Raw genomic sequence first — 13,982 nt, 5'->3', positions numbered from 1 at the left:
TAGAGAGGACCACGGAATCATAGCTTTAGTGCTGGAAGGGGCCCCAGAGGCCATCTAATCCAGCCCCCTAACTTGACAGAAAAACCTGTCAGAGAGAGGGAGTGACTTGCCCAAGGTCATGTGTCAGAGGCAAGGTTCCCACCAGGTTCTCTCCAGAGATCTAACACTCTTGGCACTTGTCCACACTGGGTCTGGTCTCTCAACTGAGACTCAGAAGGCAACAAAAATATCGGCCAAAGTGTCCCATCCTAGCTGTTAACCCACCACAAGAATCTCCATGCATCAGAAAAGTCAAACCAACAAATTAAAACACAACTTGTCCCCTGAGAAAGAAGCTTGGAGCTCCTCAGCTTTGACCTACCTGTGGCCCTCTTGCTCCTGACTCTCCTGAAATTCCCACTTGGCCCGGGCCGCCTTTGTTACCCTGAAAAACAAGAGACAATCAAGGTCAGACATGGCAGTCTGATTTCATTCAAATTCAAACCCTGTATTCACCCATTTTTCCTCACTACCATCACAGCCAGGGCCCACAGACACATCAAGAGAGGGAAACCAAGTCTGGGGCGGGGATTCTCCTAGTTTCCCACGCCCCACAGTCTCTGGGTGGAGTGTTCCTTCCCTCCAGTGCCCAATGCCACCAAGAAGACTTTGTAGAAGCCTTCCTAGAGTGACTAGCCAAAAACATCATCCCCCTGTGACCGACTTGCTGGGGAGGAACTTCTCTGAACTAACAAGGCCAGTTCTTGGGCCACAGGCAAACAGTCCAGCCCTGGTGCCATACTGGAAACATTTCCATCCAGAGAATACCCTGGCTTAGCCCCCAGGAGGAGGCACTGGGGAAACTGTGGTGGGGAGCAGGCTAAATCAATGGCTGAAATAAACCAACCAAGTATCAGATCATGGGGAGGATCACCAACTTGGAGCTGGAAGGAAGCTTGACCCAAGCCGGCTCCCATCCATTTTCTTTGTCCAGGGGGCATCCCCTCAGAGCAGGACTAGCTACCACCTTGGCTTTTAAACCTTGGTTTTTATATCACCTACATTTCCAAACCTGTTTCTCCCATGTTATACCCACAGAACCACCCATTGTAACAAACCCCAGAGAGGTCTAATGACAAGCGTATCAGGACTAGTACCCAGACCCAGTGCCCTTTTCTCAGCCTTCCAAGAAGCTGTGGAAGGGGGGCAGGGCACACGGAGACCTTAATATTGATAGGAACAAAAGAAAAACATTTACCTTCACTCCTGGGGGGCCTCTACGCCCAGGGCCGCCCTGTGGGAACAAGAGACCACCATGGGTTAGCAGAGAAAAGAGCCTCTTCCAAGTCATTCATCATTTATTCATTCATTGATGAAAAATATATGCAAAAAAACTGTGTAAACCTTAAAGAATAAATATTAGCTGTGTGTCTCTGCCTTAGTTTCCCTCTCTGTAAAATGGGGATGATCACGGCACCTCTCTTACAGACTTTTTGCAAGGATCAAGGGAGCTAACACATGTAAAAGTACTTTCTAAATGCTAGCTGTTGTGCTTATTACTATTCGACAGATCTTTATTGTGTGTTCAGTATGTGCAGCCCCGGGTGAGGCACTGGAGCTTGACCGAGTCCAGAGTCTCGGCTCCTCCACCATCTGACCCCTCCTGGAGCAGGGCCCCTCGTCTCCTTCGAACTGCTGCCAATTAAAGTCTTTAGGGGGCTCCCAAAGCTGCCAAAGTAAACAATCCCGCGGCCTCAGCTTTTTCTCCCCCTCGTTTCCAAAGCGAAGCCTGTGGCCATGATCGCTCCCCCTTGCCCACACTCTCCCTCTCCGCCACTCCGACTCTTTCACAGTGCGGAGAAAGTGTGATGTAAGCCCGATTTCAAACAGGCGTCCCCACTATCCCAAGCCTCTGAGCCAAAGATAACACCTGCGCAGCAAAGGGAGAGAGGAAAAGGAGGCTTTGAGAGTCTCGTTCATCATGCTTTGGCCAAACTTCAGTCTGGGGCTGCTTGCAAGACCCCGCCCCAAGGAGCGGAAGCCCTTTGCACAGGGGACCCACCAAGACGGGTATTTGGAAAACAGCTGTAGCAATAAGCCTCTGCCACCATGCCCAGGTCCCACAGACACATCGAGAGAGAGAAAGCAGGTCTGGGACAGGGATTCTCCAAGCTTTCCATGCCCAGTAATCTCTAGGCAGAGTGCTTCCCCCCTGTGGGAAAAGGAGGAGCAAACACAAATGCCCAAGATGTGGGTCATGCAGACCCTCTGCCCTTCTAAGGAAGTATAAGCAGCTATAGTCAGTCATAATAGCTCACATTCTCATTAACCCTTTAAGGTCTGCCAAGTGCTTAACGTCCATGTGATTGTTACAACAACTCAGTAAGGGTGGTGCTGTTGTTAACCCCATTTTGTAGATGAAGAAACTGAGTCTGAGAAAAGAGAAGTAATTTGCCCAAGGTCACAGAGTCAACAAGAATCTGAGGTGGGATTGGAATCCAGGTCTTCCTGATGCCAAGTCCAGTCCTCCATCTGTCCATTATGCCATAATATCTGACTGGATGGCATCCAGTCTTTGGACATCCTCATTGCCCCCTTTATATTTTCAGGTATCCTCTGCACAGGATCCCACTTCACCAGCCTACCTGCCTCAGTTGTGCATGGCTCCCTAGGGGCAGTGTGAGTGGTTGTGGGTCAGGGCTAAATCCAGCAATTTTTATGTCCAAGTCATGTAGCATAAAATGTGCCCTCAAATAGACCATGGGAGGAGCAAGCCTGCATCCCCCTGGTGAAGGGAGGGATGAGAGGGGGAGGCAGAGTCCCTGGGATAATGTGAGGCTGCTTCTGGGAGGAACAGGACAAAGCAGAGCTCAGAGGTAACCTAATTAGTTCTAATTAGTTCCTACATAACTGTCAGGGAAAGTGCTGCCAAAATACATATGTAGCAAATATTTAAATTGCACAGTCCTTTGGAATCATTTTGCCCTCTAAGTTCCAATGCCCTGCTACAAAGCTCTGGTGACTCAACCCCAGTTATGGTTTTCACAAAAGGTGCAAGTTGGAAGGGAACTAGTTCTACTCATACTCTAAAGGAAATCTTCACAGTAACATTCCTGACTAAGTCCTGCAGTCTCCTTGGGAATCTCAAATTGTCAGGAAGTTTTTTCTGCTGTGGAATCCAAATATTCCACTGGGCTGCAGATGGCCAGTGATAATCTTTCACCACTGCCCTAGCCTGGTCTTTTGTTTAGACCTCTTGAGGGTGGAAGGAAAGACTCGGAAAGAGAAGAAGGACGTTCTCCTTGCTACACTCAACAGCAGGACAAGTGTGTGTGTGTCCCCATCCCCCCCTACGAGCACAAAGTGCGTTGTCCTGGCTTCCTTATACAAGTCATTTCCAAAACACTCATTGACCTCCAATGAATTATGGGCCAGTGACATTTTTAAGCCCCTTCCATGGGAGCTATGTTTGGCTTCATTCATTCACTGTGTTTTTTCATCATGTCAATGACAATTGCTTATTGTGGCCGTCTCCAAAAATGACCTCTCTTTCCTTTGATTGTCACTCCAAATGACATCGTTTAAAATTAATGAGCCTCCCCTGCGGGCTTCTAAAATATCATTTTCATAGTTATTTGCCTATTTATGAGTTCAGAGATAAGAAATGAGTAACCCTGGTGTGATGTTCAATTGTAGGTAGAATGCAGCTCTCACATAAATTTCCTCCCCTCCAGCAATTCACTCTGCACAGTCTGACTTCAGACACTATAAGATACTGGCCATTAAGATCTGGCCAAACCGGGCCAGCTAGGTGGTACAGTGGATAGGGAACCAGCCCTGGATTCAGGAGGACTTCAGTTCAAATCTGGCCTCAGACACTTAACACTTACTAGCTGTGTGACCCTGGGCAAGTCACTTAACCCCAATTGCCTCACCAAAAAACTTTTTTAAAATTTAAAATTAAAAAAAACAAAAAGATCTGGCCAAACCTTCCTCTCCTTGCCATTCTGTTTTGGAACCAGCCTTCATGTATACTCAGAGCAATTTTAGACACTGCAATGCTTCTTACATCTCCAGTCAGTCCACCATTCACTCTCTGCTGGACAATGACCTTCCATAGGTAGGCTGTCTCCTACATCCTTATTTTCTAGACTCTAAAAAGACCAAGTATCACATGATTCACTAATACTGCTCTTCCATGTGTGCTGCCAAACACTGTCCCTGTTTTGGGGAGTTCCCTGAATTCTAAATTCTTTTAGTGATTTCCAGCACTTAGAGTCTCAAAGAACTGCCTCAGGCACTGAGAATTTAAAGGATTTACTCAGGGTCACACAAAGCAAGTACATGTCAGAGATAGGAGTTGAATATTGAGGTCTTCCTGACTCTAAGACCCACTACAACACCCTACCTCTCACATTGAGTAGGTTGCAAAGAGTTCATGAGACAAGCATCCCTTGCGAATTTGAACAACAGTAGAGGAAGGAAAGTGTCTACGGTGAATTGGAGCTCCAGGAATTCACTTCCTGCCAAGAACTGAGAGGTGTCCAGTGGCTTTGAACCATCTGTCCACCAATGAGCATGTCCAACACCAGGCAAAGAAATGAGATATACTCACATCCTTCCCAATTCCTCCAGGACCACCTGAGGTCCCATCAAGTCCAGGGACTCCCTAGGACAAAGAAGAGACAGAAATGAGAATCTCACGGGCATGAAGAAAGAAACTGAGCTCCCTAGAAAACTATATGAAATGGATCTGTGTGCACAAATATGTACACCACACTGTGGATTCATACTCCCCCTTCACAGGTATGTCCACACACATATTTCTCCAAGATTTGCTCATTAAGATGAGAGTCTCACACTTAGCACACAGAAGGGTTGTCTTTTAACAACATTGGCCCCGGTGTCATTGTGGCTCAGGACTGGCCTTCATTAGTCCAAGGAAAGCACTGCTTCCTACTTCTGCCCCAATTTAGCTTCTCAGTTTTTCTTTCTTTGGCCATATAACAGCTTACCACTGGGCCGATTTCTCCCTTTTCTCCTTTGGGTCCTCGTTGTTGACTGTCCCGTCCTATTTCACCCTAAAAACAACAACCACAACATGAAAATCTGATATAGCAATACTAGAATTAACCCAGTTAATGAATCGCTGGACCGCATGACCAATGCTAGATTGTTGCTGAATGACCCAACAGGGGTGGGAATTTAGCAGAGTGGCCAGATGTGACTCCTTGGAGAGAGAAGGTAATTTTCAAATCATCCCAACCCACAATGGTCCATCCAAACCATGGCACTGGACTTATTCTGGGGTTGGCCAGCAGTCCCATGGCAACAGACTCTCCAGGTCATTCACAGACTGGGGACAGCAGGGATTTTCTCCTGAGAAGGAAGATGTTACAAGCTACTACAAAATCCTTGCAGTTCTGTGTCCCAGTCCAGGGCCAACATAATGAGAGGCAGTAAGCCGGACTAAAATGGAAACCTTCTGGCTCAGGAATGGTGATTTCTTTATTGAGTTCAAATGCCACATGAGAAAAGAGACTGGTGGAGAACAAGAAGCCATTGCCTGAAATGCACAGCCTCTACAAGCCAGAGAGGAATAAGTCAGACTTCTCTAGAAAGAGATGGCAGGGCTCTTTTTAGGCACACATAGCCTGCCATTTCAATTGGGGAACGTCTCCATTTCCTTCTGAGTTTTTCTCATATTTCACAGCCCGAGATTTGACACTGAGCAAATAGTCAAATGAGATAATATTTGCAAAGTCCTTAGCTCAATGTCTGGCACATTTTGTTTCCTTCCCCCTCCCCCTGAGCAATCAAATAGGGAATTCTCTTTACCGGATCGCCACGAATTCCCATGTCTCCTCTCTCTCCTTTCTCTCCTTTAACACCTCTGTCTCCCTAAGATAAAACACAAAGAAACAACAAAGATCATAAATGTTTCCAAAGTCATTCCCTACCTTTAGCATGATGGGACTCAGCTTAGAAATGGCAATGATATTCAAAAAGTGGTGACTTACTCCAAAGATACCATTTTACCTGAAAACAGAATCTCAGACTCTTAGAATTGGAGGGAACCAGTGATGCCACCTAGTCCAATATGTACCTGACCAAAAATTGCCTCCCCAACACCCCCCAACAAGTAGCCATCCAGCCTTTGCTGAAAAGGCTTCCAGTGATGGGGAGCCCCTTGTTCCTGGAAGTTAGCCCACTCCACATTAGGACAGCTCCAATCATTAGAAAGGTCTTCTTGACATCAAGCCTAAATATGCCTTTTTGCAGATTCCAGCCAAGGTGCCTGATTGTGCTCTCTGGGGCATAACCAGGCACCTTTGTTTTTAGGGAACTCAACACAACCTAGTTGTGCTCTTGGGTACCAAGAGCACAAAGCTAACCCCTTTCTCCACATGACAAATTCTTCAGATACCTGAAAACAGCTCTCCTGTCCAACCAGAGAACACCTCTGGCTCTGCTGCTGGGTATATATGTCTTTGATTATAAGTAAAAATTGAAATTTTCCTTGCAAGAAAAACTATTGTATTTATAAATTTAGCAATAGTAGAGAAAACATGACCTACCCGTCTGCCGGCACTGCCTCTCTCTCCAGAAGAACCTGGCAATCCTTTGTCTCCCTAAAAAACAAGTTTTGGAAAATTTCATAAGGGAATTCTACAACCCTCATCAAAGTAATGTGACCGATGATTTTGGAAATCAACATAATTTCAAAAAAGAGGGTTTTTTTTTTTATTTTAAAATACAAATAGTTTTTTAAATTCTTACTTCTGGGCAGCTAGGTGGCGCAGTGGATAAAGCACCGGCCCTGGATTCGGGAGTACCTGAGTTCAAATCCGAGCTCAGACACTTGACACTTACTAGCTGTGTGACCCTGGGCAAGTCACTTAACCCCCATTGCCCCACCAAAAAAAAAAAATTCTTACTTCTTCTCCATTTAGTCCATCCAAGCCTATCTCTCCCAATTCACCCTAGGAAAGAAAACACAAAGAAGATTCAGACACATAAATAGGTAAATGAGCCCATTAATTTAAAAGAGAATTGAAAAGTAACAATATTTTAAAAAATACTTGTATACCTTTTCTCCTGGGAATCCACGGGACCCCTAAAAATCAAGGAGATACAATTAGCAGTCCTTTCACACATGCTATTTTATACATATGTAAAATGATAGGTCATCCATGGGCAGTGACAGGCACTGGCTAGAGGGTGCCCTGTGTGGGTAGTAAAAAGACAACAAGTCTGACAACATTGGCCTGGGGGCTCCTTATTGGCTGGCTGGCTGGCTGGCAAATTATAGCCTCAGTTGTCCCGTTCATGAAGTGAGAATAACAATATTAGCACTACATAAATAAAAAAACATGTAAAATGTTCTACAAACCTGAAAGTCCTATCTATGTGCTAGTTGTTGTTGTTGTTGTTATAAAAGTGAGTGATGAACAAAAACAAAATGCTGACTTCAAGGCTATAGTATTTAACAACCATGAGAAATTCTTCCTTTTGGGTCATTCTGCTACTATATTTAAAATGCAGCTGCTCCAAAGAGGGAAGAGTTCATTTAGTTAATTCAGAGGAAGCTTCCTCCTTGAAGAAATGAAATCTTTCTCATTCTAAATCCCTATAAAAAATATTCTCCTTCCCACATATACTGCTAAAGTCACTTTTCTGGGCTGCAGTTGTTTTTCACATATTACCCAAACATGATCCAATCACTCATCCACAGCATACCTTTGTTCCCCTCTGGCCTGGGCATCCTTGGAAACCTTGAGTACCATTCACACCAGGAGGTCCACGTTCACCCTTTGAAAAGAAAAGATATGTGTTAGTTAAACTATTTTCTTCATTTACTTATGACTGCTTATGGGGTTGGATGGGAGCCTTTTGCATTCTCTTTTTTTTTTCAAATTAAATAAAGTCTGGTCTATGTTCTATCCTTTGTTAGCCAAGTGTTTGCATAGGAATGAAGGATCTTTTTCTTTTTAGTTGAGACCTAAGCATGAACCATAGGCTCTCAGCTCTGGGTTGAACCCAAGAGAAATATTTAGTGGCAATCCAAAATTGAATCTGCTCCATGGGAATGCATGGCTCAGGGAAACAGGTAACATCAAATGAGGTATGTATGCAAAATGCTTTACAGCTAAGCTTAAAACACTACCTGAGAGCCAGCTATTATTACTGTTATCATGTCCCCATACAATGATTAGTCTGATAGTAATCTTCACAGCCGAAACATCTCAATTCAACACTTGCTTATTAAGCACCTACTCAATCAATGAACCAATTGGCTGATTTTAAACCATTTAAACACTATGTGCCGAGCACTACGCTAAGATACATATGTGCTATATACAAGGCACTGGACCAGTTATTGGGAACACAAGGATGAAAAGTACCCGTCTCTCTCCTCAATGAATTGACAACCTACTCTTAGAAAGGCTATTTATTTCACTGGCTCCAGAATATCACAAAGGTCCTATGCCCAGCCACTGGTGAAGAATGTCTTATCTTGGAATTGTTACAAAAAGTGAAAGGAATAAAGGACATCAGAATGCTCTGCTCTATTTTTCCTTATATAAGCTGCCATGGTCTGAACAATAATGCCAAGATTAGAATCAGGAAAACTACAAGGGATTACAAAGAATCACACATTTTCAGAAGGAAGAGATGGTCTAGGCTGGATAAATGTATATTTTCCCCTTAGTCCTAGACCACAACGTGTTAGGGAGGGAAAGAAGAAATTTAAGACAAAAAAAAATGTTACTTACTGGTCCACCTTCATCCCCAGGATACCCTCGATAGCCGTCTTCTCCAGGCATACCCTAGAAACAAAGCCATTTGTTTACTCATAGAATACTATTCCATCGGAGCTTCCACTATCTATTCCAATTCCTCAGCAATTCTCCTGAATTTCAGAGAATATCATTAATTCTGTGAACCTGACTTCAGATTCATTTCCTAGACTTGTGTTCATTTCTCCAGACATCCAGCAAATTGGAATTGTTTTTTCTGCTATTTATTGATGCTACTAATACTTCTTTCACTAGACCCTGTATGCCTGCCAACCCTGAAGCTCAGGAGCTAGTCTCAGAGTTTCACCTTCCTATTCCTGAGCCCATCAATAGTACAAGTAAATAGATCAGACTTAGGACATCAATCAATGGAAATATGTTTGTGTTTAGATAAGGGGGGCCGATGCATGTTTTCTGTAGCTGTTAGGAAAAAGAATCAGAATATTAAAGAAAAGACAGACTGGAGAGATTTGTGGTCCCATCCCATCTCCACCCATGACCTTTAGTCAACTCAACCTTGGCTACATTTCAGTGTCCTCTGTTGAGAAATGAGAGCGCAGTTCCCTTACCCCTCCTTAACCCCATGGTAAACGATAAGAAAAATTCCACTTCAAATATGCTGACACAATTTTCCAGGAATTTGATTTCAGTTTTATGAAATGAACCAAAGCCCAGATGCTACCTTCGGCCCAACACTGCCCAGAGGTCCTCGGTCTCCTCTTTGCCCAGAACATTTGCAGGGAACACCACAGCAAGCCCTTTCAGCAATGCTATCCTGGGGAAATAAAAGAGAACAGTGAAAGACAGCCCGTGACAAGAGAGAGAACGTGAATAATCCACCAAACCGCCCTGAGGGCTCACCCCACCCTTCTCCTAAAAGGAACAGGGCTTTCTGGGGGAATTTGAGAAAAAACTGACTGTATACACCTGGGCCAGATGGAGAGGCACCTCTAGTGTAGAAGCCTCTCAAGCCAACGTGAATGACTTAATTTCATGCTGTCCAGGCTCAGATGAGATTCTTAGGGGTAACTCTTACTACTGGTGTATCACCATCACCAGCCAGAACGCTACAAAATAACATGAAACTTTGATCTTGTGTCCAGGGTTCTAACCCCGATCTGTGTGACCTTGGGCAAGTCAGTTCTCCCTATTCTGTGCCTCAATTTTCTCATTTATAAAATGAAAACAGTTGAACTCAAAGACCCCTAAGGTGCCTCAACTCTACGTGCTATGAACTGTCTCCTTGTTTTCTCTTTTGATCTGTGTGATCAAGTTCAAGGATGCTTCTGAGCTTCAGCAGGTTCCCTCAGGCAGCAAATGCTCCGTGGGAGAGAGGTTCCACACTGGAAGTCCCTGCTTAATTCCACTTTTAAATTTTCTTTTCTACAGATTCTATTGCCCGGGTGTCTGTGACCTTGCTCGTCACCATCATAATCATCATCTGGACATGAGCTGATGGAATATCAACTCTCCCTTAGCCAATCACTGGAGTGGCATCATCAAGGCGTTTGTTTTTTCCCTGATATTCATGCCAATGAACCACTAACTGCCAGTGGTGTTTCTAGGCAGTGAATGCCTCGGCTCTTTCATGTCACATGATTTGGAACCCCATAAATGCCTTCGTCGGCTGTCTTGTGGTGGTGATGAGGTGAACCTGCATCGTCAGAGTCTCAGTCAGCAGACTGCAGCCTTGGCCAGTCTGGACCCACCAAGGGGCTATTCGTCCATCATGCAATGGGCCAGCCTGCTAAGTGCTGAGATTCTCAGCACCAAGTTGGCCACCCTGAGATAATCACTCCCTTCCCCACAGCCCCTCTCCACAACAGCTCTCAAAAGGATCCACTGTGTCATCACGAGTGACAGCCAGCATCAGTTGGGAGAGGTCTCATACCCTGAAATCCTGTGTCACTGAAATGAAGGTTATTTGGAAGTCATAGTCGTTCTGCAGCCCAAAGAAACCAGGTAAAAATTAGAAACCTGGGGTGGGGGATCCTCAGAGACCCCCTCAGCAGTCAGTGGGGAGAAAGAGAGGTGCACACACACAGAGCCCACTGGTGATCTAGACACCACCCTCCAAAACTAAAATCATTTCTCAGCCTCCAGCCACCTCCAAGGGGCCTCGCCCTTCCACTCGTCACTTCTTGGGCTGAGCATTGCTTCCTGTGCTCCTTATTTTTGCTTCTTGGGCTCTTCATGCTCAACGATTCAATTCAACAATAAGTGATTAATCTCCTACTCTGTGCCTGGCACTGTCCCAGGTGCTGAGGGTGCAAAGGCAAAAAGGAAACCATTCTTCCCCTCAGGAAACTTCCATTCTAAAATATCCCAATCTGACATTTACTATGTATGTGGCCACAGACAAGCCACTTACTCCATCAGACTCTCAGTTTCTTCATCTGTTAAATGGGAAGAATATTAACACCCAACTCGCAGTGTTGTGAATCTCACATGACTTGTCTGTAAAATGCTTTGTAAGTCCTCAAGATGCAATATAAACTACTTATAATGGTGATAATTACTGTAGTGATCTTGTTAAATTAATTGATATAACAATAACTATTATTCATTTGTCCTTCCTGTAGGTTCACTGACCTCTCTCCCCAGGAGTCTTTCTACCATGTTTGGCTTGACCAAGCACATTTCATAACCAATAGGTAATGTTCACCCAACCCTTAGATACATCAGCACCTTTAGCTGCTATTCTGTGCTAGAAGCCATGCCCATCACTATCCTTGTGGAGGCTTAGATGTCATGCCACCCTTAGGCTCCTAAAGCAAGAATCAATCTGATTTCCCTTTCTCTTTCAAAATTTGTGTTCACTACAGATCACAAATAGAGAGTTTGGAAGGACCTCAGAAGCCATCCAGACTTTCATTTTACAGGTGAGGGAACTCAGACCCAGAAGAGGGCAAGGGGCTTGCTCCAAGGCACTCACTAAGTGGCAGCGCTGAGATACGAACCCAGGTCCTTGGATTCCAAGCCTGGCATTCTTTCCATTATCCCACTTGTTTCCCTTTTCTTCTTTAAAGAACGCCTCCAGGTGAGATAACTGACAGCTCCCCATGAGTAAGTGAACTTTGTTAACAGTCATGCCCTTGTCTCTTCAATGCCTCCCCACTTTGAAAGTATAGCATTCCCCCTAGAATCTCATCGCTACCATCTTGCCATAACCACTTTCACCTATTTCTAGAATTGTGCCTCCGATGCTTCTAGCTACTGTTTTTGGACAACAGGCCAAGACAACAATCTCGTTTTCCCAGCATTTCAGTATTGCCCAAATGTGATCCTATATGTAAGTTGCTTGCAAACCTTAAATTGCTATACAGTGGTTAGCTATTTTTCACCCATCGATAATGATGGGGTCAGTCATCAAAGGGGACAAAGGGCTATGAGTTCCACATACACAGCTCTGGAGACCCCCCTCCCTATATTCTGGCTCTCATCCTATGCATTTTGGGATCCACCAATAGCTACAGCACCAAGACAAGCCCCAAGCAGATAAGCCACCGCTGAGCCATCTGTGCTAATGCTTTCATCTCTGTGAGCTCAGATCACTGAAACTTACAAACCAAACCCTGTATTCCCCCAGATTCATCCATTGAGTAAAGATGTTCAAAACTTACAAGTTGTTCTGCCAGTTCATAGTCCAGATCCATCAAGCTAACTGTCAAAGGCCTATTGTAGGTGAAGCCACGACCAAATTCCAGCTGCATCACATTGTCATAGTTGGCAACCCGTTCAAGGCCAACAAAAATCAAGGCCTTCACACCTGTGGGGAGAAAATGGGAAAGAAGCTCATGAGAGCTAATGTGTGAGGAGAAGCTTTGTGGTACTCAGAAGCTCCTGGCATCTTTTATCCAAGCAACAAATGATAAGATGGGCTCATGGGATCATAACTCTAAAACCTGAAGGGGCCTCAGATCCAAACCAACCTCCCTCCCATCTTACAGATGAGAAAACTGAGGTCTGGGAGGTTAAATGACTGGCACAAGGTCATATAGGAAAGGTCCAACATGCAGGGGATCTCCCTAATCTTTCAGATGAGGAAATTGACTCCTCTCTGAAAATCTATGGTGAAAGACCTCCAGTCTATTCTAGTCTTGGTGAGCTCTCCTTGTTGAGGTCAAGTCTACATTTACTTGCATGTAGCTTCCATCCACTGGTCCTAGTTTTGCCCTCTGAGGCCAAGCAGAACATGTCTGAGCCCTCTTCCCCTTCATGCACTCTCAGCTGCAGTGGAATGGGCCTGCTAGGTGTTCCCCACATGTGACATTCCATCTCCTACCTCCATGCCTTTATGCCAATGCCAAACAACCCTTTGGATATTTGAAAACTGTGATGATGTCTCCAAGTCCAGGCTTTCTTGCACCCAAGTATGCAAACCCACTTTTGGCAAACCATTGTACTCACCTTCTTCTTGCAATTCAGCGGATGCTCTTTGTAGATCAGCCAGGTCACCATCTACCCCATCAGTAAAATGAATAACCACCTTGGAAAAAGGAAAATGGAGCAATGTCAAGACTCACATGAAACTACTAGAATTTTCAACAGAAGGGATCTTCAGGTCAATTTACAAACATGCCTATTGCATGCAGAGCCCTGAGCTGGAGCATTCTAATAATACAAACTGATCACCCATTTTCAAAAAAACCTCATCTATTCTAGTTCTAAGCTGATGGCAAGAGAGCAGACATGGCTTGGGTGTTTTGACTGCAAGGTTCATTTATTAAATCAAAGGTGAGCTTTTAAAGAAGACAGGGAGGAGCAGGGCAGCTAGGTGGCACAGTGGATAAAGCACTGTCCCTGGATTCAGGAGAACCTGAGTTCAAATCCGGCATCAGACACTTGACACTTACTAGCTATGTGACTCTGGGCAAGTCACTTAACCCTCATTGCCCCACAAAAAAGAGAAAAAGAAAGAAAAAAAAGATGGAGGACATAAGGATTGGAATATAATGATAATTCAACTGCAGAAACTAGTCTCTCACCCTCACCCTAACCCCCAGCAATGAATGAGTCAGTCCAAACTCGGGCCCTCAGTTTCCCCATCTATAAAATGAAAGGTTTGCACTGGATGGCCGCTGAGACCCCTTCCAGCACTAGATCTGAAAGTGTAGGAAACAGTACCTCTGAGAGATTAATTTCTAACAAAGGGCTCTAAGGTGTGTACAGGCAGAGAGGTGGTGCCAAGCCTGGAGTCAG

The 13,982-nt window shown here is 44.7% G+C and overlaps 1 protein-coding gene across 1 annotated transcript in view; it reads right to left on the bottom strand.

Annotated features, from left to right (window-relative positions):
- COL6A3 (collagen type VI alpha 3 chain) overlaps positions 1–13,982 on the bottom strand; it is a 98,093-nt gene that overhangs the window by 33,336 nt on the left and 50,775 nt on the right. The window contains exons 13-25 of the mRNA XM_043964533.1: positions 13,191–13,269; positions 12,404–12,549; positions 9,463–9,555; positions 8,757–8,810; positions 7,720–7,791; positions 7,070–7,096; positions 6,918–6,962; positions 6,558–6,611; positions 5,818–5,880; positions 4,995–5,060; positions 4,595–4,648; positions 1,238–1,273; positions 362–424 (exon numbers count right to left, since the gene is read on the bottom strand). Coding sequence (XP_043820468.1) covers positions 362–424; positions 1,238–1,273; positions 4,595–4,648; positions 4,995–5,060; positions 5,818–5,880; positions 6,558–6,611; positions 6,918–6,962; positions 7,070–7,096; positions 7,720–7,791; positions 8,757–8,810; positions 9,463–9,555; positions 12,404–12,549; positions 13,191–13,269 — 852 coding nt within the window. The remainder of the gene's footprint in view (positions 1–361; positions 425–1,237; positions 1,274–4,594; positions 4,649–4,994; positions 5,061–5,817; positions 5,881–6,557; positions 6,612–6,917; positions 6,963–7,069; positions 7,097–7,719; positions 7,792–8,756; positions 8,811–9,462; positions 9,556–12,403; positions 12,550–13,190; positions 13,270–13,982) is intronic.

The sequence above is a fragment of the Dromiciops gliroides genome, chromosome 4 (assembly GCF_019393635.1).
Source record: "Dromiciops gliroides isolate mDroGli1 chromosome 4, mDroGli1.pri, whole genome shotgun sequence".
Classification (NCBI taxonomy): Eukaryota; Metazoa; Chordata; class Mammalia; order Microbiotheria; family Microbiotheriidae; genus Dromiciops; species Dromiciops gliroides.
The sequence above is the reverse complement of the archived record's forward strand: the minus strand, read 5'-3'. Positions and strand labels throughout refer to the sequence as shown.